The 24,565-nt window shown below is 46.3% G+C and overlaps 1 protein-coding gene across 1 annotated transcript in view; it reads left to right on the top strand.

Annotated features, from left to right (window-relative positions):
* The window catches only part of ASPA (aspartoacylase), a 336,193-nt gene that overhangs the window by 208,195 nt on the left and 103,433 nt on the right, over positions 1 to 24,565 (top strand). Inside the window, exon 4 of the mRNA XM_069615192.1 lies at positions 13,008 to 13,115. Coding sequence (XP_069471293.1) covers positions 13,008 to 13,115 — 108 coding nt within the window. The remainder of the gene's footprint in view (positions 1 to 13,007; positions 13,116 to 24,565) is intronic.

Consider the following 24,565-nt stretch of genomic DNA (forward strand, 5'->3'; position numbering starts at 1 on the left):
GTTTGGGGTTGGTGGGAGGCATGGGTGGGGGCCTGGTGGAGGCTGCCCCTGGTGGCGGGAGGGTGGGGGTGGTGGGAGACATGGGTGGGGGCCTGGTGGAGGCTGCCCCTGCACTGCTGGGGGTTGGGGGTGGTGGGAGGCATGGGTGGGGGCCTGGTGGAGGCTGCCCCTGGTGGCGGGAGGGTGGGGGTGGTGGGAGACATGGGTGGGGGCCTGTTGGAGGCTGCCCCTGCACTGCTGGGGGTTGGGGGTGGTGGGAGGCATGGGTGGGGGCCTGGTGGAGGCTGCCCCTGGTGGCGGGGGGGGGTGGGGGTGGTGGGAGACATGGGTGGGGGCCTGGTGGAGGCTGCCCCTGGTGGCGGGGGGGTGGGGGTGGTGGGAGACATGGGTGGGGGCCTGGTGGAGGGTGCCCCTGGTGGCGGGGGGGTGGGGGTGGTGGGAGACATGGGTGGGGGCCTGGTGGAGGCTGCCCCTGCACTGCTGGGGTTTGGGGTGGTGGGAGGCATGGGTGGGGGCCTGGTGGAGGCTGCCCCTGGTGGCGGGAGGGTGGGGGTGGTGGGAGACATGGGTGGGGGCCTGGTGGAGGCTGCCCCTGGTGGCGGGAGGGTGGGGGTGGTGGGAGACATGGGTGGGGGCCTGGTGGAGGCTGCCCCTGCACTGCTGGAGGTTGGGGGTGGTGGGAGGCATGGGTGGGGGCCTGGTGGAGGCTGCCCCTGGTGGCGGGGGGGTGGGGGTGGTGGGAGACATGGGTGGGGGCCTGGTGGAGGCTGCCCCTGGTGGCGGGAGGGTGGGGGTGGTGGGAGACATGGGTGGGGGCCTGGTGGAGGCTGCCCCTGCACTGCTGGGGGGTGGGGGTGGTGGGAGGCATGGGTGGGGGCCTGGTGGAGGCTGCCCCTGCACTGCTGGGGGTTGGGGGTGGTGGGAGGCATGGGTGGGGGCCTGGTGGAGGCTGCCCCTGGTGGCGGGGGGGTGGGGGTGGTGGGAGACATGGGTGGGGGCCTGGTGGAGGCTGCCCCTGGTGGCGGGAGGGTGGGGGTGGTGGGAGACATGAGTGGGGGCCTGGTGGAGGCTGCCCCTGGTGGCGGGGGGTGGGGGTGGTGGGAGGCATGGGTGGGGGCCTGGTGGAGGCTGCCCCTGGTGGCGGGAGGGTGGGGGTGGTGGGAGACATGGGTGGGGGCCTGGTGGAGGCTGCCCCTGGTGGCGGGAGGGTGGGGGTGGTGGGAGACATGAGTGGGGGCCTGGTGGAGGCTGCCCCTGGTGGCGGGGGGGTGGGGGTGGTGGGAGGCATGGGTGGGGGCCTGGTGGAGGCTGCCCCTGGTGGCGGGAGGGTGGGGGTGGTGGGAGACATGAGTGGGGGCCTGGTGGAGGGTGCCCCTGGATGGTGGGGGCTGGGGGTGGTGGGAGACATGAGTGGGGGCCTGGTGGAGGCTGCCCCTGGTGGCGGGGGGGGTGGGGGTGGTGGGAGACATGGGTGGGGGCCTGGTGGAGTGTGCCCCTGGTGGCGGGGGGTGGGGGTGGTGGGAGACATGGGTGGGGGCCTGGTGGAGGCTGCCCCTGCACTGCTGGGGGTTGGGGGTGGTGGGAGGCATGGGTGGGGGCCTGGTGGAGGCTGCCCCTGCACTGCTGGGGGGTGGGGGTGCAGGGGGACATGAGCAGGTGTGCAGGGTAGTCCCCTGTTTTGTAGGCTGCCTGCAGGGGCCGTGGAGGGTGTACAGGGAACACCTGTGAGGACCCACCCAGCCTAATCGCATGTGACTTCCCACGCACCCCTGTAATACACGTACCCAGCCAAATCGCGTGTGATGATTCCCACGCACCCCTGTAATACATGTACCCAGCCAAATCGCGTGTGATAATTCCTGCGCACCCCTGTAATACACGTACCTGGCCAAATCGCATCCCTGTAATACACGTACCCAGCCGAATCGCGTGTAAAACTTCCCGTGTACCCCTGTAATACACGTACCCTGGCCAATCGCGTGTTAAACTTCCCGCGTACCCCTGTAATACACGTACCCTGGCTAATCGCGTGTTAAACTTCCCGCGTACCCCTGTAATACACGTACCCTGGCTAATCGCATGTTAAACTTCCCGCATACCCCTGTAATACACGTACCCTGGCCAATCGCGTGTTAAACTTCCCGCGTACCCCTGTAATACACGTACCCTGGCTAATCGCGTGTATAACTTCACGCGTACCCCTGATATGCACGTTACCCGCTTTGCGTTCCTTGTTTGGCAGCCCTGTAAACTGGTCCAGGGTTAGCGCAGCCCTTTGCGATGATTTTGCGATTTTGATGGCTTTTCCTTGCGCGAGGGCGTTCTTGGGGGCGTTACTGGCGCTGCTGGAGGGTCGCTGCGATACTCTGCGCCACGGCTGGTTTGGGAGCCTAAAATCCATGAATACGCTGTGCGCGGAAATCGGTTTTAGCGCACGTGCCTGGCGCAGTCAATCGCACGCGGACACTCTGCGCCAGCCGCTTGCGACACTTTTCTGCGAAATTCTATGAATTACCCTGTATGTGTTTTAGGGTGAGTTGAAGATTGGGTGGGAATGTTGAGAGCCTGGTATAGGGTAGTTGTCGGACAATGTGATGGGCATGTAGCCATTTTGAGGTGAATTGTGAGTGCCATAAGCAGATCACAAGGCAATTGAATGGGGTAGTTATGTGGGCTATGTGAGTGCATTGGAGTAGTTCAAAGGGCAATGGGACATATCATGAGAAAGTTCAGAGGACATGTGTGTGCCATGGGGCAATAAAGGGAGTTAATGAGATGTGAGATGTAGCCATGAACCATCCTAGGGCCAATGAGAGTGACAAGGAGCAGTTCAGCAGTCTATATGATATGGCATGGGCAGTTCTGTGGACATTTTGAGTGGCATGGGTACAATGAAGGGGCAATGGTGTATGGCCTGGGACAGTTCTGGGGCAAGTTAGAGTGACACTGTGTGGCGGATTCCCATCCGCGAGGGTGTGAAAACCATGGCTTTATTTGTATTCCATGAAATGATGTGAGTAATCTTGTCTCAGAAAGGAAGGTCTGCTAATCTGACCCCCTTTCATACAATTTGCATGCTGAAATTATAGTGCAAACCATGTACCTCTGCTGGGGATGCCTACAGTTACCCTCAGCACCAGCTCTGCAGGTTCAAAGGTCACATTACTGACTGCTGCTGGAACTCAACATTCCTGCAGAGGTGACTTTTTAAATACCGGCACATCTGATCTAAATTATAATCATGCTATGCCTTAGTTAGTCCGATGGCACATAAATCTTTAAAAAATAAGACATGCCTAGTTGTGGCATGGTGACTGATGAGAGCATACACTTATACAGCTGCAGCAATTTGATATGACCTTGTGTCAGCTCTGTAAGCAGGTCCAGCTATGACAGGATGGGTATGATTTGGAGTCTGGCCTGACTGTCTCCACTACAGTCACATGGAACAGGGGTAATGAAGCTGCCTCTTTGATTCTCCTGCAGGAAGGGTAACACCCTTGTCTCAGGGATACAAACTTCCAAAGGTGATGTACTGGGAACTTGTGATTTAAAGGCAGCACAGACATAACAAAGGCCACTCTTGCACCAGGGTGCTGACAACTGGAGACATTTTGAAGTCAGCAGGCATGGGAAGAGGGGGCAGGGTTAGAGTAGCCAGAAGGGTAAGGCGGGCTGAGGGAAGGATTCCACCATCTTGATTTCTATTAGGCCTCTCTACCTCTTCCTGTCCCCATCCACAGCCCACAGTTCCTACAGGCAAGGCACTCTGTGTGTGATGTCAGAAGGCAAAAGACCACTTGTTACAACAGCCTGGATTAGACCCTTTACATCACGCTTTCTTTGAACCAATGCCCTGTGACATTTTGCCTTCATAAAGAAAGGATAACCTCTTCTTTGTTTCATCATTGGACTTTCAGGGAGAACAAGAAGAACATACTGCACCTCTGCTGGGAAACAGTCCATCCCAAAATCCTCTGCCAGAGAGAGGTGAAGACAGAAGGCTTCTGAGGCAGAGGTGAACTGTGCCCCCTAAACATCCCCAGGGAACAGTGGTGGTGAACTACTGTAGACTAAGGCATGCATCTATGTTGGCTGCACTGGAACCAGCACTCTGTTCATTGTAGGTGAAGGATTCCTTTTTGATGCTAGCCAAGCTCCCTCTAGTGGGAATGAAGAATTGAAGGACCTAACCTTGTCCTTCAGTCTCTCGATCGGGCCTCAAAGCAACTCATAAACCCTGAAGCAGCTGGAATTCTGCTTCACCGCCTAGAGATGTCTTCGAGCAGAAGTGACCACACAAGCCACCTTCTAACGCCACAACCGGTGCTACCTTTGGCACTCTAAGCGAACTTCAATCTGCTTGTTGCTCTTCGAGCCACCCAGTTGCCAGCTTGACCCATTGCCATGGATCGTCTTAAGAAGCCTTATTGCAGGCTCAACATCATGGGAGCAACTGATGCAAGTGCCAACTCACCTGCTGGAAGCCATCGAATTTACTGTTTTGAATGCCGACTCGACAAAGCAGTGTCGTTGTCTCATCGCAGACTCAACTTCTGCCCTGATACGATTGTAAGCCATTGTCTTGCAGTCAATAGGAAGCTATCGTCTTACTATCTCAACACAGTTCACCATCCATCTGGAACCCCACATCTTTGAACCGACTCGACAGCAACCGCCAGTGGGATCGTCTCACTCGAATGTCTCAACATTGGTTAGCAGAGTATCCAAAGACAAGAATAAAGGCACAATGAAGAGGCCCTGTCCCCAGTACACATTTGGGACTTTTTAGCCACCCTGCTCTACTGTTTTCTTCAAGAACTTAACTTTCAACTTAACCTTGAACATTTGCATCGTGACCAAATCTGTTTGCCTGATTACCCCTGTTCATCTACTTAGGGTGCCTTTTCAAAAGCATGCAATCTATGTGATTCTTTACAGGGGTGGGTTTTTACTAGTGTTTCATAATAGATTGATTGCATTTTATTGTTTGATTAAAAGTCTTCATTTTCAAAGAACGTTGATTGGACATTCTATTATTTTGGAACCTTATACTTAAGTTATTTGGTGACTGCTGTTATCAGCTCACACCCCTGAAGATATAGCCTGCCCTCTGTCTACACTATCACACAAAATGAAGGAGGTATACTACCTTTCGGACTGTCCCTGTTTCACCTTTGTGATTGGGATCACTGCTGGTTTAGAAGTAGTGTGGAGTTTAGCCACTACTCATCCCTATACTCATGTAGAGCACTAGTCATTTTGTCTTACACAGGGAAATTCATGGGGCAATGGAATACGGCACGGGGAAGCTTTGTGGGTACTGTGAAGATTATAAGGGGTATTGCGGAAATGTGAGTTCTGTGCAACATTTCAGTGGTCATTGAGACATTGCATGGGGAAGGTAGGGGACAATGGAAAGAGTATGGAGCAGTTCTGGGAGCAAATGTATCACATGGCATTTCTGGGGATCAAGGAACGTGGCATGGGATGTTCTAGGGCAATAAGAGTGCCTTAAGTCAATTCGGGAGGCAATGGGACATGTGGGATAATTCTAGCAGCAATAAAGATGTTTTTACAGTGATTCTAGGGCCCCTATTATGTAGCAGTTCTGGAAGCATCATGGCTGCAGTGGAGCAATTCAAGGGCCAATGGCAAATTACCTAGTAATTTGGGGTATTGGGATGTGGACTGTGGAAGTTCTATAAGCAGTTAGTTATATGGGGCAATGCACTGGCCAAAGGCAGATGTCTTGGGCAGTTCTTGGGGCAATGTATTGTGGTGATCTTTATTTTTCACGGTTGTCAGGATGATCTTACCTCTCATCTTGTAGATCGCTGGTATGTTTATATTTAAGAACACCTCTTCCAGGTTCTTGTTTCTTAGTTACTTTTCTTCAGCTCAATCTGTTTAGGACCTTTATTTCTCTGTCTTTAGACTTTTTACAATGCGTGTGTATTCTATACATTTGCCCTAGTTGCTGTATATTGCTTTCTTCCAGACTATCTTATGCTTGGGAACCTTCTTTCATGGTTTCGTTTTCAGCATTCTTCAAGTAGCGGCATTTACTTTAAGAACTTTCTCTCTCGATTCCTGTGTCTTAGTTACTTTTTTCAAACTCTCATTTGGTTAGGAACGTTCTCTCCTGGTTCCTATCTTCAGAACCTCTCCAATGCTTGTTGGTACTTTATGAACTCCCTCTCCCAGTTCCTGTATCTTAATTATGTGTTCAATATAACCACTACAGGTTGCAGCATACCTTATTCTAAATATCAGAGTTCACTGCTCATTATATTTCTCTACAAGTTACAACATGGCTTATTCACACTATCGCAGTTCACTACAAGTTCCAAGCTGCCTTCTTGTCACAATTCATGTGTTCAATATACTTCACTAAAAATCCTAGCCTGATTTATCCTCAGCATCATCTTTCATGGATTCATTATGCTCATTACAAGTTGCCCTATGTTGTACTTTCAAAATCACAGTTTGCTGGAACATAATATTTTGCTTCATGTCTCATTGTATAATTTCCCCAGTATTACAGTTCACTGGTTTCTTACATTCCCCAGAGTTCCAAGCATTCCTTATTTTCGGTATTACAGTTCACTGGTATGTTAGGGTCTTTACAAGTCCCGCTGCCTCTTTTTCTCATATCGAAGTTCACTTGTTCGATATGTTTCACAGTAAGTTCAAGCGGTTCTTATCCTCAATATTGCACTCCTCTCAGATTTACATCTTTTAGCTGCCATCAGGTTTTCCAGCATACTGTAGTATTGGTCATTACTTTCCTCTTCTGAAAGATTACCTCAATACCTACTTATTAATGTGGCCTTTCAACTTGCAGATGTTTCTCAACATTAACACAGTTTTTCTATTTCCTCTCCCAAAGTCAGTCAGTCAAATAACTTTATTCAGCCGTCAGGCCAACAAAGTACATCCTAGCACAATAAAACAATTACTCTGGTGAAACAAACTTGTATAGTTTAAGATCGCATGTTGAAGCGGCGAGTGTCACTCATATGTATCTTAAGGCGCAAAGATACATTAAGTGCTGTCCGAGCCCAGCTCTGAGAATGTTTTTGTTTAGGCTTAGGACTGACCAGCTACCCACATTGTTGAAGGTAGGGCCCTGTTATAATATCCCTTGTACAGAGCGCACATGCCGGGTATGCAAAAGTGATAGTAATGCTCACGGAATGCCTGGGATGAGCACCTGTAATTTTTGAGATTCTCGGGTGCTTTGTGTATAATCTTAAATGCATCCAAACTGACTATTTCTGGACATACTGTTTAAACACAGAGGGCCTCATTACGACCCGTGTGGTGTCGGAATATGCATATTGGTCTCACCGGGAATAGGGACCTGAGGATGACCCACATTTTCACAATTGCATAAATCAGCCTTTTCTTTGGGGGATGATGTATCACATTTATTTATCATCCCCCATGCTCCATGCCTTTACATCCAATGGGCCCATTTTAAAGTCCATCATGGGACCCCCTCCTCCCTTCCCTGGGGCTTTTACCGAATTCAATACTAACCTTTCGATATCTGCAAGTTCGGAGAGGACTTGTTTGCAATTAAATCCCTCTGCAAAACAATCTTCCTTAAGAGGAAGGTCTGGGTTAGGTCGGCTGTATTGGTTGGTTTGGCTGCAGCCCCTAATGGGGTTAGACGAAGAGAAGAGCTGTTACATGAGCACATATTCATCGTGTTCTCACTCCAGGTACTACTGGTAAGGAAGGGCTTATCTTCAGGCACATCATCGTTCTCGGTAGCCATTTGGGCTGATGGTACCAAGGGGCTGGCTTTTTCCATAGATATAAGAGGGGTGATGTCCATTTGGATTAAACCAGACACAGTTGGAGACTCTGGGACCAAGCAGTTGCTCTTAAAAAGCGTGTTGGATGGCAGGCCCTCCTTCACCCCCCTTAGTCCAAGAACGATAGCAGCTGATGGAAGGGGCTGGGCTAGCATCTGTCACCACTGGTACTGGTCGCGGGGTCAACCCATAACCGGTCAACAATGTGTTGGTTGAGAAATAGTCATATGGTGTGGACCTGGAGGGCGATGGAGGGTTTATCATGCAGGAAGAATTCGGCCAAAGTTGATAGCAAGGTTCCAGTTCCACTGTGGGTGTCTTTCTCTTTGTCCTTGTCAGGGCAAATAGAGGGACCTAAGGCAATTAACAGACCTTCATTTGTAATTAAATAATCTTGGTTTGTGACTATACGACTTTCTTCCGGGAATATTTCGATCGGACCCCCCATGCTGTTATCTGTGTCTACTCAGTGATGAGCTCCAAGTTTGTTTATCGCCCCGCTCCCACCCCAAACATCTTGGTTGGACCCCAAAAACAGGTGTATTTCTTTGATGAGGAAATAGGCCTCTGACGCAAATGTTATAGGGCTGCAAACTTTATCTGCAGGGGCAGTGTCAATATCACACTCTGCGCCATTCCAAGGGGGGCAGGTTCCCAATTTGCATCTCAAGGATAGAATCTTGCGTTTGCGCTCAGCTTAAGCTTGCATGGTTGTAGAGAGAAGTGGACTATATGGAGTGGGGATATGTGGGGTGTAAAAAGGCGAGGAAGACTCAACACCTCAGATAAAGATATTCAAAGTGGCTCACCCACTGAAGTTGAGACAGCAGTCACTTCAGCCCCCAACCACCAACCCAACTTCCTCCACTCTTACTCTTACCTCTTAAAGTGCTTAGGGTCAGAGTCTCTCAATTACTGTGTTTCGCGTGTTCCAACGTGGTTCAGAGCTTGGGTCCGAGGTGTGGTCTCTTCACCCGGTCTGAGGGCCTCTCACCCCACTCGCCCTGCTTTCGCAGAACTCTCTGTGAGTGTGCAGCTCCCACGCCCTTGATCCCTGTGGGCTTGGGCCCTCCTAGTGATTAAGAAGGATAAGTGGGCATGAGCTCCTACAGCAGTATACGGTGGCCCTCCAGGGCAAAATGAGCTGAAAAGGTGGGACGCAATTCCCACACCCTTTGGCCCTCCGGGTGCTGCGGGTGATTAAAAAGAATAAGGCGGCATGGCTTCCTTCAGCAGTATACGGTGGCCCTCAAGGGCAAAATGAGCTGAAAAGGCGGGACACATCTCCTGCGCACTTGATTACCACCCCTCATACTTGTTAACATGACATTTCAACTTGAAACTGTTTTTTATGTCTTACAATTTGTGTTTCTTTGCACTCCATCACAGCCTCCTTCCTGTTAACATGCCATTTCAACTAACAACATTTTCTCCACACCGTGTTCTGTACCCTTTTTCACCTGGACATCCATCTGCCTTCACCAGTTTTGGATACTTCATCTCTCAACTTCTGCTTTTCCTACTAGGGCTCAGTGATGTGTGGCTCAGTGATGTGTTCTCCAGATTTGGGATTGCCCGTTGTTGTGTTTTTGTTCACTCTCTCTTGCACTCCATCTTGGGTGTCTTTGATCCAGCTCACATAGACTAAGATCCGTGTCTCTTGCTCCCCTCCCCCATGGTGGCCGTGCACAGTGTGGCTAAGGTTTATTTCCTTCCACTGCTTCTGTGGGTTCCAGTGTCCACTTTTGTCAGGCACATACCAGAGTCTGTTCTTGTGCTCACTGCTCCAGAATAGTTTGGTATCCAATATCGGCTATTTTGCCCTGCATTGAGTCTCTGGCAGCAATGTTCTCATAGTTTCTTCTCCTTGTTGAGACTGTAGTTCTGTCATGACTCAGCTTTGTCCCCAAGCCCTTTTCCTCCTCCATTGTCCCTTTTCACGTTGCGATGTGCTGCGGGACGAACTCCATGATAGCAGAGATGAAAAGAAGACATCAGACAGTGTGTAACTGGCACTTCATCACAGTGTAAAGGTATATAAGTGGGTTTATACACCACAAACCTAGCGAGCAGAGGACGTGTGCTTTATACATGTGGGGGTAGACACAATAGTGGAATGGGGTAGACAAAGTTATGATTAGAGGTACAAAAGAATAAGCAAGGTCTGGAAGGGTGGGATGGGAGTGCTATTGGGCGAGTTAGGGGCCAAGGGGCATGGGATCTGCCGTCCTGGGATAATGTGGAGGACATGGGACAATTCATTAGGCAAAGGGACATGATCTTTGACTGTTCTGGTGGACATGTAGATCCCAATATGCTGATGTTTAACTGGGGCAACACTGGGATGCCATTGTTGAAGCTGTTGTCACCATTTTCTTGGGCAATGCCAGTTTTAAGTGTAGCCAATGGAGCCTTAGTAAAGAACAAAGCCTAAGTCACATTCCAAAGAGTTTACAAATTAAGGCATAAAAGCAAGGTGGAAGCAGCATATCCCTTACTTTTACCCCAGAGGGGATTTTTTATGCATTTGGAGGAATTGTTTTATTGAGACTGGAATCACAGTTTTTTGAGAGCGCTGTAGAAGCCAGTATGATACCTTGATTTACTGCGACAGCACTGCCATGCTTGGCATTATTGAAACTTGATTAATGAAACTGAAATGCCATTGATATTAGGAGATTAAATGGGGCGGTTTGAAACTGGCCTGCAGTGTGGAAATCGTAGTGGAAATATTTAAACCGACACCCTGGCACCTTTTGTTGAACTTTAAAATGTTTAATAATCTCCTATTTGATGGCAATACCTTGAGAGCTTATTCTGATAGTAGTACTTTTTTTGGCAATGCTGATTGTATTTTTATCAATTGACACAGGGACAATGATGTGCATTGTATTATACACTTCTTGACACTGTATTTAAAACCGGTGTAATATCTACTGACATGTTTCAATCATGTGACACAAGTATATATGAATCTTCCCACATCGTGTCTATCTATTCAGCACTCGATTCTGCAAGGGCACATGTATGGTTTGCAGGGTCGAAATGTTACTGTGTACTGTTGTTGATCTGACATCTGAAGTATTGGAGTATTTCTTACATTCCCTCCATGGAAATTCACCATCTAAAAAAAAAATGTAAATGTCTTTTTATTGCAATGTTAAGTCCAAAACAAAATAAGAGCACAGGCCTGAATTTGAGTGGCCTCCAAGGCACTCACTTAAAAAGAATCGAGCAACATTACAACTTCATCTTGGGGTCTCTCTAACGGTCCACAGTAACATCTGGTTATTAAACATAAATACATTGTACGTATAGGCGTCGTAGACCTCCAAGATAAAGCACAAAGCTGAACTAATTGTTATTTCATGCATACTGCAGTACATGGTATCACCACAACCCCTGCCCACTCATGATCACACAGATTAATGTCAGTAGCTCTCATTGTTCCCTAATCGAACGCACACTGCAGTCTGTGAGAGACACAAAGATATAATCTTTCCAACAAAATACATATATTGTTCTGCAAATGTTCGCTCCCTAGACCATCAGTGGGCAGGTGGACTCTTTCACTTTTTCCCGGGTATAATCTTCAAAAATAAAATATTCCATACGTGCCAAACCCTGATACTTACAGAACTGGTTAGCAATACCCCTGCGTCTTTTCACCATTATTCTATAACCTATTATATAGTACCAATGAGCTTATACCTGCATACCTGTATAATAACCTGAACTCACTTCACCCCTTATCTGTATCAGTTGCAGCTTTCTCAGGGATCAATTTTAATAGTGCTTCAGCCCCCGCTCAGCATCCTAGAAAATATATTCTTAGTCTTTCCATGTAACCTTCATTTTAGCTGGTCAAATCATCCCCACTTTCACACACCTAGCCAGAAATGATTTTTCAACTATGTTAAGTTTCTTCCTGTTCATGTCAGTTGCAGATGTCAAATCTGGAAAGATATGAATGTTGCAGTATTGATAATTTAAGCCCTTTTTTTGCAGGTGCAGCTTTCAATATTCTATACCTATTCTGTGCATCTGACAATCTGGCAATAAACGTTGGTCCCATAGTTAATTCTAAATGCTTGTTAAAGGCACGCATCTTAATTCTGTCGTATTTCTCAACATATATGGATATTTCACATCTAGGTTGCCCGAATCGAGGAGAGAACTAGAGACTGTGGTGGCAGAAATTGAATTTGGTCTTCTGCTTGTGTGCTCCTCTGATTCTCCCTTGTTAAAGCCCTTGGCTGCCATGTTAACCTGAGCCTTACTGCCTAAAACTGTATTGTCCTATGTCGTTTGTTTATGTCTTAGCCGAAATGAAGTCTAGGTGCTCTGCTAGATGCGCCTCGCTTCTACCATACCTACTTGAGAATTAGTTCCTGTTTGGCGCTAGCAAGTGTGTTTTAGACCACAGCCTCGCTAGGTGAGACAGCTCGAGCAGGTAGAACTGGCAACATTAGGCCGACAGGCCCTGCCTCTGCCATGTGAGAACTGTAGTCCTAGTAGGAAACTGCTGTGCTGTGGAAAATGTAACTTAAGCTGTCTGCTGCATGTTGCAATGTTTACTCTCCAAGATGTGAGAAGCTCACCCGGTGTCTGTAAACTCTATGGCGAGAAGCTTGTATTGCACGTTGAAACACTGTATACTGTTGCCGCTGGTCAATTCATGACCCACCCCCTTCCATAGAAGAACCTGTGTGCATTACTGTATAAAAACCCTGTAAACCCAAGCAACTATACAGTTTGATTGTTGGTTTTGTGTCTGTCTTGTGGATTATCTGTATGCTGCTTTGCTGATTGCCATTAGACACTTACCAATCTCCTAGAATAGTCTGTGGTTTGTTTGCCGCGACAAGACACAGATAATTGGGTCATCCCGCTCCACACTAGAAGGGAGACCAAAAAGTACTAAGCACCCTAGTTTGAGTAATTATTACAAATTGTATTTCAATTCGTTTTTCATGCATCATATTTTATTTGAAACATTGAAGTGAGCATGGATGGCACATTGAAGAATAGCATTCTTAAACAAAATGGACTTGATCCATATTGAAAAACGTCATGTAATAGCTGGGAAAGGGTAACCATCGCCTGTGTTTCCATGCTTTGCTTACAACTGAGACAGATATCCCTCACTTCAAAATTATCTCATTCTGTACAATATTGTAGGAGTCGAAGTTGGTCCCCAGCCAAATGGAGTTGTTAGAGCTGATATCCTGGACAAAATGAGGAAGATTATCAAACACGCCCTTGATTTTGTTCAACTGTTTAATGAAGGTAAGCCACATCAATTAGCAATGATTTCTGTATTGTATTTTGCAGAGAAAGGGTTTGATGCCATCTCAGTTCACTTTAAAAATTAAACAAAGTCCAAGTGTTAATACCTTTTATTGGACTAACTGAAAATAATATGGTGAAATGGTAGATGCATACGCTTTTGAAGTCCCAGAGACAACTTCATCACATGGGGGAAAAGCATACACAGAGCTTTATTACTTGGCTTTTGTAAAACACAAAACCAGTGTTGGCTTGGCATTGCAGTAACATAAGCGATCAGGAATTGCTTTGAGTTGGGTTTCTAGTACTCCGTAGCTTGGATTACAAAGCACAATTCATTAAAATGCTACCTAAAATGTCCTCGTTATAGATGAATAACCATTCATCTTATCTCTTAGAGATACTAATGTGCTGGATTGAGTGGTGTTCCTTTGGCTATTCCAGTTCGTAGTGTTGAATGTGTGAGTAGTATTTCCATGGGGGGAGTTATTTGAGCCTATCATTATGCCTAAAACTGCCATTTCTGAAGGCATGACAAAGAAGAATGCATGCCAGTTTTTTTTATTAATCTTTTTTGTTGGATTTTCACTAAAACAAGTAAATCATATGGTAAAATTAGTGTGACGGATATTGCATTTTAATAGTCAGAGAGCCCTATTTTCAGATTCCCAAATGGCCTGCCCGTGCCATGGATCAACTAAGCAATTATTCATCAATGATGACACTAGGAAACTGTTTAAATTATCATATGTGATTTGACTTTGCATGTTTTACATGTCGCATCAATCTACTCCCAAATGAAGGTTAATAGATTTGAATGCCTAATAACAACAAAAATGGTCTGTGCATGTGTCCAATTTAACGCTGTGTAACTTGATATAAAGATGATGGTCAAAACACCCCAACTGAGGTGACCTTAAGATATGTGGGGTGTCTAAGATGAGCAGAGATTCCGAATTTTGAGTGTAGCCCTTCTCTGAACACTGCGCTAGAGCCTGCACATTTTTGTAATGCAAGCTCCTGAGCGGTGCCAGCACCATGTGGCTTTTTACTTCTGGAGTGGCTGGCTTTCTTGTTCAGGCCCCTTAAGAAAAAGAAGAAAAAAAAGAACAGGAGTGCCACAAGTCTAACACTTTCAGCAGTGACCCTAAATAAGAAAGAATAGAGATACCAAATAATGTGTCTTTCTAGAATTCTACACAATAATTGCTAGACTCATTAAAGGTTTATTTCAGGCACACTTTGGGGGGTGAGTCACTGATTTAGTCTCTTCTTAAACGCCTCAACTCAGCCTTTCATCCTTCTGAGGTCGATAAATGAGTACCAACACAGGTTGAGTGATATTAGGTGTATATTTTTTCTATATAAAGCACTTAAGCGTAAGTGCTATGTAATAACACATCATTATCATTTGGTCATGGACGTCTGCTTGCATTCACAGAAAGTTGGTAATATGGGCCTATACACACTGATCTTAACGATACATATGGAGATCCATTCTTGTATGAAATGTACACCACATTATAGTGATATCGTAACCATATTTTTCGTAGTGTACAATGCTATGTGACACCACTTCCTGTTTTGTCAACGGGTTTAGCTTCCCGCAATATCCCTTCGAGGTGGGGTCAAATTACATCACTTCCTGTGATGTCATCAGGGGTCAAGGGTCGTGTGATGTCACTTTCGCTACCCCTGGCATTTTGGTGAAATGACGTCCCAGTATGCAGTGTTGTCTATTTGTGATGGAGCACATGCATATTCACTCGGCTCACTTGGTTAGGTGGTCAGTCTCCCCAACATTCTTTCATAGATGCTGGACCATTGAAAATCAAAGATCGTATGCCATATTTCGAATATGGCACTACCAATAGGCATGAGTCACACAAAAAATTGATTTCATATACGTGGAATATTTTAGACTCATACCAGCTTGCTTCTGAATATACCATGACTCACAAATGGGTTGGAAGATGTATTCCGCTTCTCTTTGAAAAGGCTCTGTTAGAGCTTTAATTGGGACCACAAACGGCCAAAAGCTCTGAAGCAAATTGCCACAATTTCTTTCTTATTTGTGTTCTCAGATACCAAGAGTCCACAACAATGGTGCCCGACTTGAGACACTTCTATAGTCACCATGGCAATTTCTGCTCTTACAGTAGCAATTGGGGCGTGGAGTCTAGTGGTTTCCTGTATGTTGCCCTTACAGGGATCGAATCTAAGATTGGATAAGCAGGAGCTAAAAGCAGCTCCTGGGTATCCAGCATTAACCATTAGCCAAGAGCTACAACTGGGGAATGAGGAGCTAGTACATAGCGTTCCCCAAATCTAATTTCCACATAATATGCAAACTTCCCATTTTATCCATTATTTATGACAACTTGTGCTTTCAATGTGGTATGGATTTGTCCTATTGTTGTTTTATTTATAGATTGTCCCAAATGCACAGAGTTAAGTTCACATAGGTGTGTTTGGTTGGCATCAACTGGCCTGGGGAGCCAAAGGTTGCTCCTGGCAGCAGTTGTTGTTAAGCTAACCAATCACTTTTAGCCTACAAGCAGGAACTAAATAGCTCTCAGCTCCCCTCAATTTCAAACCCTGACCTTGACCTGCAAGGTATATTGGTCTCTTGGTTCCCCTATGTCTCCAAAGTTCAAGATTTTGGATCTTTCTGTTCGCCGAGATGTCTTCTGGCCCAGTAAGATCCTCCATCTACCTCCATTCTGAAGACATCAGCATGGTAATACATTAGGATCTCCATATCAGCCTGCATGACCCCCGAGGGTTGGTGGGATGGTCTTTCTAGAAGCTCGGATGACAATACTGGTGCATATCTCTGATCTCCATGAGCTATTTGTTTGATGTTTTTAAACGACAATGCACAACAGGTGCTTTGGGTCAAAACAGGCATAGCAATGCTTTCCTGGGGTGGGCTGGCAGAGGATGGAGTTTTGCTACCCTGTTTAAATGTTTTCCTGTTTTCCCGCTTATACCTGTAGGTGGAAACCGAACAGCCAGTGGTCCTTGAGATTTATTCATAGTCATTCGATACTTGTGGAGGTCCAGATTGATCTACACTGATTTGGACCAGCTATGTTAGAAATTAACAGCGATATTGATGGCCCGCTCTAAAGATGGGAGATCATGTTGCCATACCCATCTTTGTACATGTACAGTTGGCGACTTGAGAATTTGCTCCAGAAGGATAGTTTCGAGCATCTTTGATGCATTAGTGGTGTTTAGCCATTTGGCTGCCACAACCATCAGTTGGTACAACACCTGACTTTGTTTTCTGCAGGAGCAGCTTGACGTTCCCAAGTCAGTGTTGGCAGATCTCTTTGTCTGCACCAAACACTTTTCCGGTAGTTTTATTTTAATTTCTTGGCAGATGGTTTCCCCAATGGGGTTGGCATTCTGATAGGACAGTTGTAACTCTACTCTTCAAAGGAGAGCAATGTATTGACTTCCCCTCTCTTCTCTTCTGGCTAGGGGCACCCAAGGCTATGCACTCAAAGTTAGTGAAGAAAACAATGGGATGTTCCCTTTTATGTATTTTTGTAACACTGCGTCAAGAACATTTGGATGTGGTTGGAATTCTGATAGGACAGTTGTAACTCTACTCTTTAAAGGTGAGTAATGTATACTTCCCCCTCTCTTTTGGCTAGGAGCACTACATGTTATGCTCGCAAAGTTAGTAAAGAAAATAATGGGATGTTCCCTTTTATGTATTTTTGTAAAGTAAATGTGAATGTAGGCGAGAAGAGGCAAAGGTCTCCCTCAACTGGGTGATGGCCTGTTGTTGACTTTCTTGGGTTGCCGACTGTCTCTCTGCTTGGGTCCTAATAGCATCTTGTAGCAGCGTTTGGCCATCCACTAAGGTCTGTATTAAGACATCAGTTGTCTGTGTTTCCAGAGAGGCCTTTCCTACAGAGGATTGCTGGAGGACTTTCAACAGTTGGGAACAGGAGGGTTTTAGTTGCAGACACAGCAATAACACTCAGTCGTACACTGTGTTCATGGTTGGCAGACTACCTTGTCCTGGTATTGGTGTGAGATTTGGATTTCATGTCCTATATAGGAAGTCCTCTGACATGAATTTCAGCTTGATATCCACCTCCAGTTCACTGGTGTAGAAATAGAACAATAATAATTTGTGAATCTCTACTACACCATCTTTAGGTTTTGGTTAGGGACACCCACATCCAGATTACATGCCCAGCAGACATTTCACACAAATGACTGAGAAGCATAGTGATCCATCACCTTTACACACCATTCATCCATGGGTGCCTCATCATCCAGACCACTCCCTTTTGCTTGTATCCATCAGCAGGGGTGTACTTTGTCCATTTAGACAACTTCTTTAATGCATCAATTCTTGTATTCTATACAAGTTCACAGTTAACTATGCCCTACTCCTGATCTGCTTGAGCATGCATCGGGTTGTATGCATGAAGACTACTAGAATGGTCAACTCTCTGTTGGGTGATATGAATTATTATCAGGTCCTGAAGAAGGCATTTTGAAGTATAGAATGCAAATGCTTGCGGTACAACCATGCCATGTTGACCATTCAATCCTTTTGAGGATTTTTTAAAGAATGATTACTCACATTGATGACACATTTGTCTTTCATTGTTTTCGATCAATTTCGAGTATGGGGTTGGAGTGTTGAATTAAAGGACTCTTCAAAAGTCGTGGATTCCACTTCATGTGTTCTCTGAATTTCTGAGTGGTTTTCCCATTGCTGAAGTTGTTTAATAACATCTCACTTGTTTGGTGGGTTGGACTTCTGAATTTGGTCCGATTGGATCCTATTCCCACTTTTAAAACTCGAAAAATGATGATGTAAATCTGAACATAGCGTTGAAGGATTGTATTGATAGGATGAATAGTGAAGGTGATCTGGGCTTCTGCTTCTTGCCTTTGGAGTGTCACAAGGGTTATTTTTCTTCATCTCTTTTGGATCTTTGACTTAAGATTCCAGTGTTGATTTGTTCGCCTCGAAGTTCCTTTTGCAGTGTCATCTGGAGCCTGTGACTCCAAGTTTCTGATGGACACTTTCGTCCTTATAGTTTCTTTCGCTGTAATTTCTAGCAACTTTAACACCCACTTCTAATACACAGCCATGCCTTTTGAATTCCAGTTCTCTGTGTATTCTAGGTACTTTACAACTAAATTCTAGCATACAGTAGTTCACTTTCTGCTCAATTTCTCAAGGTTTTCTATGAACCTTGACCTACAGATCCAGCAGTTCTTTCATATTTTACTTTTCAATGTGCTTGAGGAACTGTGATTTCAAATCGCAACATCTAAAGACTGTCAATGTGCTTCTGAAACTTTTATCTCAAATTGCAGCATGTTCGCTTTCTCAATGTGAGTTAGGGACTTTGGAGCATGCATTGGTTATCTTGAGGTTTTCTTTCTCAACTTGTATTGCAATAGGTGGCCTAAGGTCCATCACCCTTCATTTCTCTTAAGGTATGCTTTCTCATTGGACTCTAGGAATTCTGTCCTCAAGTTCCATCACGCAACGTTTTTCCTTGTATATACTTTCTTTTTTCTAGGTACTGTGACCTCCAAATTCCAGCATGCAGCATTTCTTTTAATGTTCACTTTCTCAATATGCTCTAGGAACTCTGATGTCAGGTTTCGTTGTGCAGCAATTCTCCTGGTATTCAACTGTTCATTGATTTGCTGTCTCATGGTGTGGCCAGGATGCTTTACCTCTGTCCCATGGTGTTCGTTCTGCTGTCCTTCACCCTTCAGGCACATCTGTCCAGCTCCTCCGCTCCAGTCACCATTCTCTCTAACTGCCTCTTTTGGGCAACAAGTCTGCTTTCCTTCACACATCGTTACATTCAGAAAACCTCTGGTGGCTCTGCTGGACTCGATGCTCTGGCTGCCTCTTCTTTGGGTAAATCTGTGCGCTTGGTGTCTGGCTGGCGTTCTCAGTTCATCATTTGTACTCCTGAGTGGATCTTTGTCTGACATCCTCTGACTCTCACTAGCTCACACTGTCTACCTTGTTTCGCACACAAGACTTGTTGCGCACTCCTGCAGCACAGCCCACCCACACTTATATGCCAGTCATTGACAACAATGTCCTCTCAATTTTTCCTCTTTTTGCCTTTTCTTCTGGCAATGGTGCTGGGGCCTCTGTCATCCTACCATAGTCAAGAACTATTATTTAATTGTGCAAACATTGTAAACTGGCTCGTTTTAAAAATGTACATTTCTAATGATCACTTCAAGTGAATATTACATCACAATAAGAATGATAGACCTGTCTAACTGAGCAAAACACATTATTACAACTTAAAAATAACTATATTAATTATGATGGATCCTTTGGATGCAAGGATAAAATTCCTGCAACGTTCCGAGGATAGCTCTGCTGGCTTTGTGAGCCTTGCAGAATATTAGAAGAGGGGCTGAGAGGTTGTCTCTGTGCATATCCAGTCCCCAATGTCATCTTTAGAGCATTTTATTTTAAACTGTTTATTAGTCAATATGTATTATCATCATACAAGAGTCAAAGCTGTTATCCTGTCTTAAAAAGAACATAAAACAATCACAACCAGAATAACAAAGAAAGAGAAGGGGAAAAAAAAGTTAATAAGGCATCAAATATTGCTTATCACACAGTGTCCGTTAGGAATTGGTGCGCAATAACAGTGTCCTAGCTCAGGTAAGGGTACGCAGGGGGCAGAGTCCAACTGTTGGTCTCAGCTCAGTGACAACAGGCCTATGTTCCAGTATCATGCCAGATCTGAGGTGTGTCCTACATTAGTTCATGTGTCCATGTGAAGGAGCACCCAGGTGTGCACAGGGGCTTATCGTCAGTTGGGCTGAATATTGCAAGGAGGAGTGCTTCCTAGCCACTATGTTCTCAGTGGGCTTTTGGATACCCTTCCTCATGGCCCTGTACTAAGCTGTGGTTTCAGCTGTGCTTCATATCTTGAGGTCACTGCGTCAGAGGTGATATTGCCGGCCCCCTTTCTGCTTCCATGCCATGGCTATTTTCCTCTCGGCTAAAACACAAGCCAGGTCCATGAATTTGACCACATTCCTATATAATCGCCCAGTAAACATTCCATCGGGGACCACTGATATCCATTGACTCCTGCCTTTATACATGCCAACTCTATCTGGTGCCAAAAGGTCTGCACCTTCCTGCAATCCCAAAACATATGTATAATGTCTGCACTACCAGTGCTACACCATCTGCAAGTTCTGCAAGTAGGCAGCACCTTTGCATCAAATTTGGCTAGTCTGCTGGGAGTAATGTACGATCTGTGTAGCAGGTTAAGCTGGAGGAGGCGAAATCTGGCATTACGGGAGACCTTTTTAACAATTGTTCTTTTTATAACAAAGCACAGCGCATTGTCGCATTGAGTAACATTCATTGCCTGGCAAAATTCAGTTTCCCATTGCGTTCTCAATTTCATACCTCTCTCATATGCCGCACTCAACAAGCTCACAAATAATCGGGATACAGGCTGCTAGCCATCCTCCAATTTATACAACAGTGTCAGCAGTCCAGCAAGCTCTGGTTCCCCTGGCCAATCAGGCCACTTGCATTTCGCAATCTTAACAAGCTTGAGGTACCTCAATTATTGACCTTTGAGGAGCCCCTCTGTCTGCACCAAGTCGTCAAAGTCCCTAAACACCCCACCCTTGTACATATCTCCCCATGAAGTGAGCCCCACCTCATCACACCTCGTAACAACTGTCAATTTGTCAACCCTCATACATGCATCTGCCGTAATAGGCATGTGCAGAGAATATGGGTTTCACAGGTTAAGAACTCTCATCGATCTTTCCCACACCTGCCGTCCAAGTCTAATCATGAGTGACGTTTGCCCCAGATAGCAGTCTGTGACCCACAGGGCTTCCTTGAACACTGCAGGGTGTACTATATCCCTCAGAAAGTTAAATTCCATTGTCGGTTCATCTGAAAGCCAGCCATACACGTATTGGAGCTGAGCACAAGGTAGTAGAGTTCTAGCCATGGAAGTTGTACACCTGCATCCTTGTATGCCATGCAGATGGTGGTCAGGGCTATTTTATGTCTGCCATGCCCCCATAGGAAATCCCTAATCATGGAGTCCAAATGCCTCAAGAAACCAGCCGCAAGAAAACAATGCACATTGGCGAAAGAATATAGTAGGCATGGCAGCACAACCATTTTTACCAGTGCTACACGCCCCATCGATAGGGGCAATCTACTCCGAAAACGTCATGGATCGCTTCACCCCATCCACAACTTTGTGTTCCTGGCATCCATACTCTGGTGTGTCTGTGTGTGTGTAATGTGTATACCCAAGTACTTAAATGTATGCACCTCCCACAGCAGTCCATTGTCTGGTAAGTATCAGGTGTCATATTGACGCATTCACGCCAGGGGAAAGAGGCACGACTTCTGTCTGCTAAAGGAGATCCCAGACAATCAGGCAAAGTTGTTCAGAACCTCCAAGACTATAGGTAGATTGTGTTCAGGCTCGCACAGGTACAAGAGGACGTAATCAGCATAGATGGAGACAACTTGCCTAGATCCTCCCACACTGATTCCGGCCTTCGACAACTCACTCAACAGAAACAACGTCAGTGGCTCCAGCACCAGTATATAATGCATGGGTGACAGCGGGAAGCCCTGCCGAGTAACTCTGTCTATGCCCCTAGTCCCAGACACAATGGTTGCCCGTTCTGACCCTGGCAACAGGGTCCGAGTCCAGTAACCTAACCCACCTGCTAAAGCCCTTGCCAATCACAAATTCCTGTAGCGCAGCACACATCCATTCCCAGTAAACTGAGTAAAATGCTTTAATTGCATCCAAAGATGCTACTGCATACAGAGCATTGCGAGAGTTAATCTGGTTGATGATATGATGCAATTGACGGATATTCATAGATGTGCTACGACCGTAAACAAAGCCCATCTAGTGCTCATGTATTAAAGTGCCAATAACTCGTTTAAGGAGTCCAGCAAGCAGCGCTGTGAGGATTTTGATCTGGTCGGTATGATTTGCATACGTTTGCCTGTTTTCCAGGCTTCAGTATGAGGACTATCATTGTCTTGCATGCTTTTTGGGAGCTGGCCCAGGTCGTATGCCTCCTCATACACTTTAAGCAAGACAAGGGTAAGAGTAGCGCTAAACTCTTTATAGAACTCAGACTGGAGTCCATTGCCCCAGAGACTTCCAAGTCGCCAGGGACGCAATCATCGCACCTATCTCTTCCTCGGTTAGCAATAGTTGAAGGGCAGATTCCTGTTCAGCAGTTAGCTGCGGCAACTAAATCTGGGAGCGTGCGCAACACAGCTCGACAGGCGTCTCATGCTGGTACAGTTTAATATAAAATGTGCGAAAGGTATCATTTATCGCCATCTGAGATCGCCAGTGGGCACCACACTCATCTCATATCAGCGTAATCACTCGTCGAGGCTGTTGATTTTTGCACAGTCACACTAGCAACCTCCGTGACTTGTCCCCCTACCCATGCAGGCGCGCCTATATACTTCATGATCAAACCTTCTAAGTCTCTCTCATGCTTCAATGCACTGGGTCCGGAGCAGCAGCAACTCAGATTCAGCAGAGGGGTCTGAGATCTTCTCAGTCTCCATAACTTGGATCGGGTCCTCTAGCGTCCCCAGGTCTTCTCACAGCGACCTCCCAATGCTCCCCGCCCCAGCGATAACCCACCCCTAGTCACCACCTTGAGTGTTTCTCAGACTGTTCCCCATCTCTCCACACTGCCCACATTAGACTTTAAAAAGTCAGAAAGGAAGTCTCTATGTGTTCCCTAAAAATATCATCCTGCATTATCACTACAGATATACGTCATGTGGGAACTGGAGATCTGGGTCCCTGCCAGTTGCAGTGGACTATAAGCAGGGAGTGGTCTGAGATGGATCGACAAGTATGCTCCGCTTCTGCGAATTCTCCAACGTGCTCAGTCCACACAAACATAAAATCAATTCTGGTATAAACTTTGTGAGAGACGGAGTAGTATGAGTACCCCCGTCTGTCCGCATTCAGTTCCCACCATATGTCCGTCAGCGAGAAGTCAGTGTAGTATTAAGAGTCACAGAGACTGTGGACAGCCTAGCTTGTTTGGAGTCAGACCTATATAGGGCAGGGTCCCTCTTACAATTAAAGTCACACCCCCAAAGGAGAAAAGTATGCCTCAGGCAAGCTACTCTACTACTCAAGGGGTGAAGGAAAGCAGGTAATGCATGATTATGAGACTAGGAGTTCACTATGCTTATTTCCTGGTGTTCAACATAGCCATGTATTATGACTCATCAGCCCGTATCAACATCAGGTAGCCGGAAGTGAACAGTAGCATCGGTCCACACCAGGACCTCCCTGGCATACTGGGAGTATGTGGACCCATATCCCGCCTCCATCTAGCCACCACCTTGTGTGTTTTCTGTAGCAGTGCAATTAATATTTTCTTCCTACGCAGATAGGGCCTCACCCGGTTTCTCCATAAGTAGGAGCCCATCCTCCTGACATTCCAGGTCAATACCCTAATCGTTGCCATCCAAGTAGCATGTTGTCCTTGCAACCAACCATAACACACATACAGGGTAGCAGGACCATCTCACCCTGCCGCCAATAGCGATCACCCACCCACCAGGCTCCCTGTTCAATTAGATAAATCCCGGGCTCCCGATGCACCCGTTGCCCTCCTATATCGCGCCCCCCACCAAATCCCACAATATAACAGACGACAACAACTAAAGAGAACAGCAATAACCAACCAGATCTTAACAAAGTGCAATAGCCCCAAACAATGAGGCAGTAACAAAGCTCAGCAGCGTCAAGCTGTTCAGGTCTACCCATTCCCACAAGATGAGACATCGCCATAGGGGTGTCGGGCAAAGAGTACCAACAGGAGCTGGGTACCAACTATAGGTGACGTTCTGGGATTGTCAGACGGCCCAGGCAGTGGGGGGTAGCATTGTGCTCCCACTGCAAAGTGCATCCCCAGTCAGTAGTGGTATGTGTATACATCATGTAACAGGCAGCTTACAGCAGCAAGGATCCAAACATCAATAGACTCATGGGCTCTTCCAACCATTCTATCATGGCCGTCATGCTCTGGCCTGTCCTTCATGCCATTGTAGTCCATCCACGAGTTTGTGTCCTCCGGAGACTCAAAGAGAATCGCCTTTCCTTTATAAAACACTTTCAGTTTGGCTGGGTAAATGAGCATATATTTGAGGCCCAGCATGTGGAGCCTCTCCTTTGTCGGAACAAACATATTTCTCTTTTTCTGGACCTGCGGCGTATAGTCCGGAAAGATTTCAATTGTCAAACTATCTCTTCGTATGGAGCCTCCCTATCTCCAGAATTGCAGGATCACCTCCCTGCCTTTAAAGTTGAGGACCCTTGCAATGATGGGTCTCGGATTGGCTCCTAGCAGTGGCCTTCTATGCAGCG

This window comes from Ambystoma mexicanum, chromosome 9 (assembly GCF_040938575.1).
Source record: "Ambystoma mexicanum isolate Mex_15411 chromosome 9, UKY_AmexF1_1, whole genome shotgun sequence".
Lineage (NCBI taxonomy): Eukaryota > Metazoa > Chordata > Amphibia > Caudata > Ambystomatidae > Ambystoma > Ambystoma mexicanum.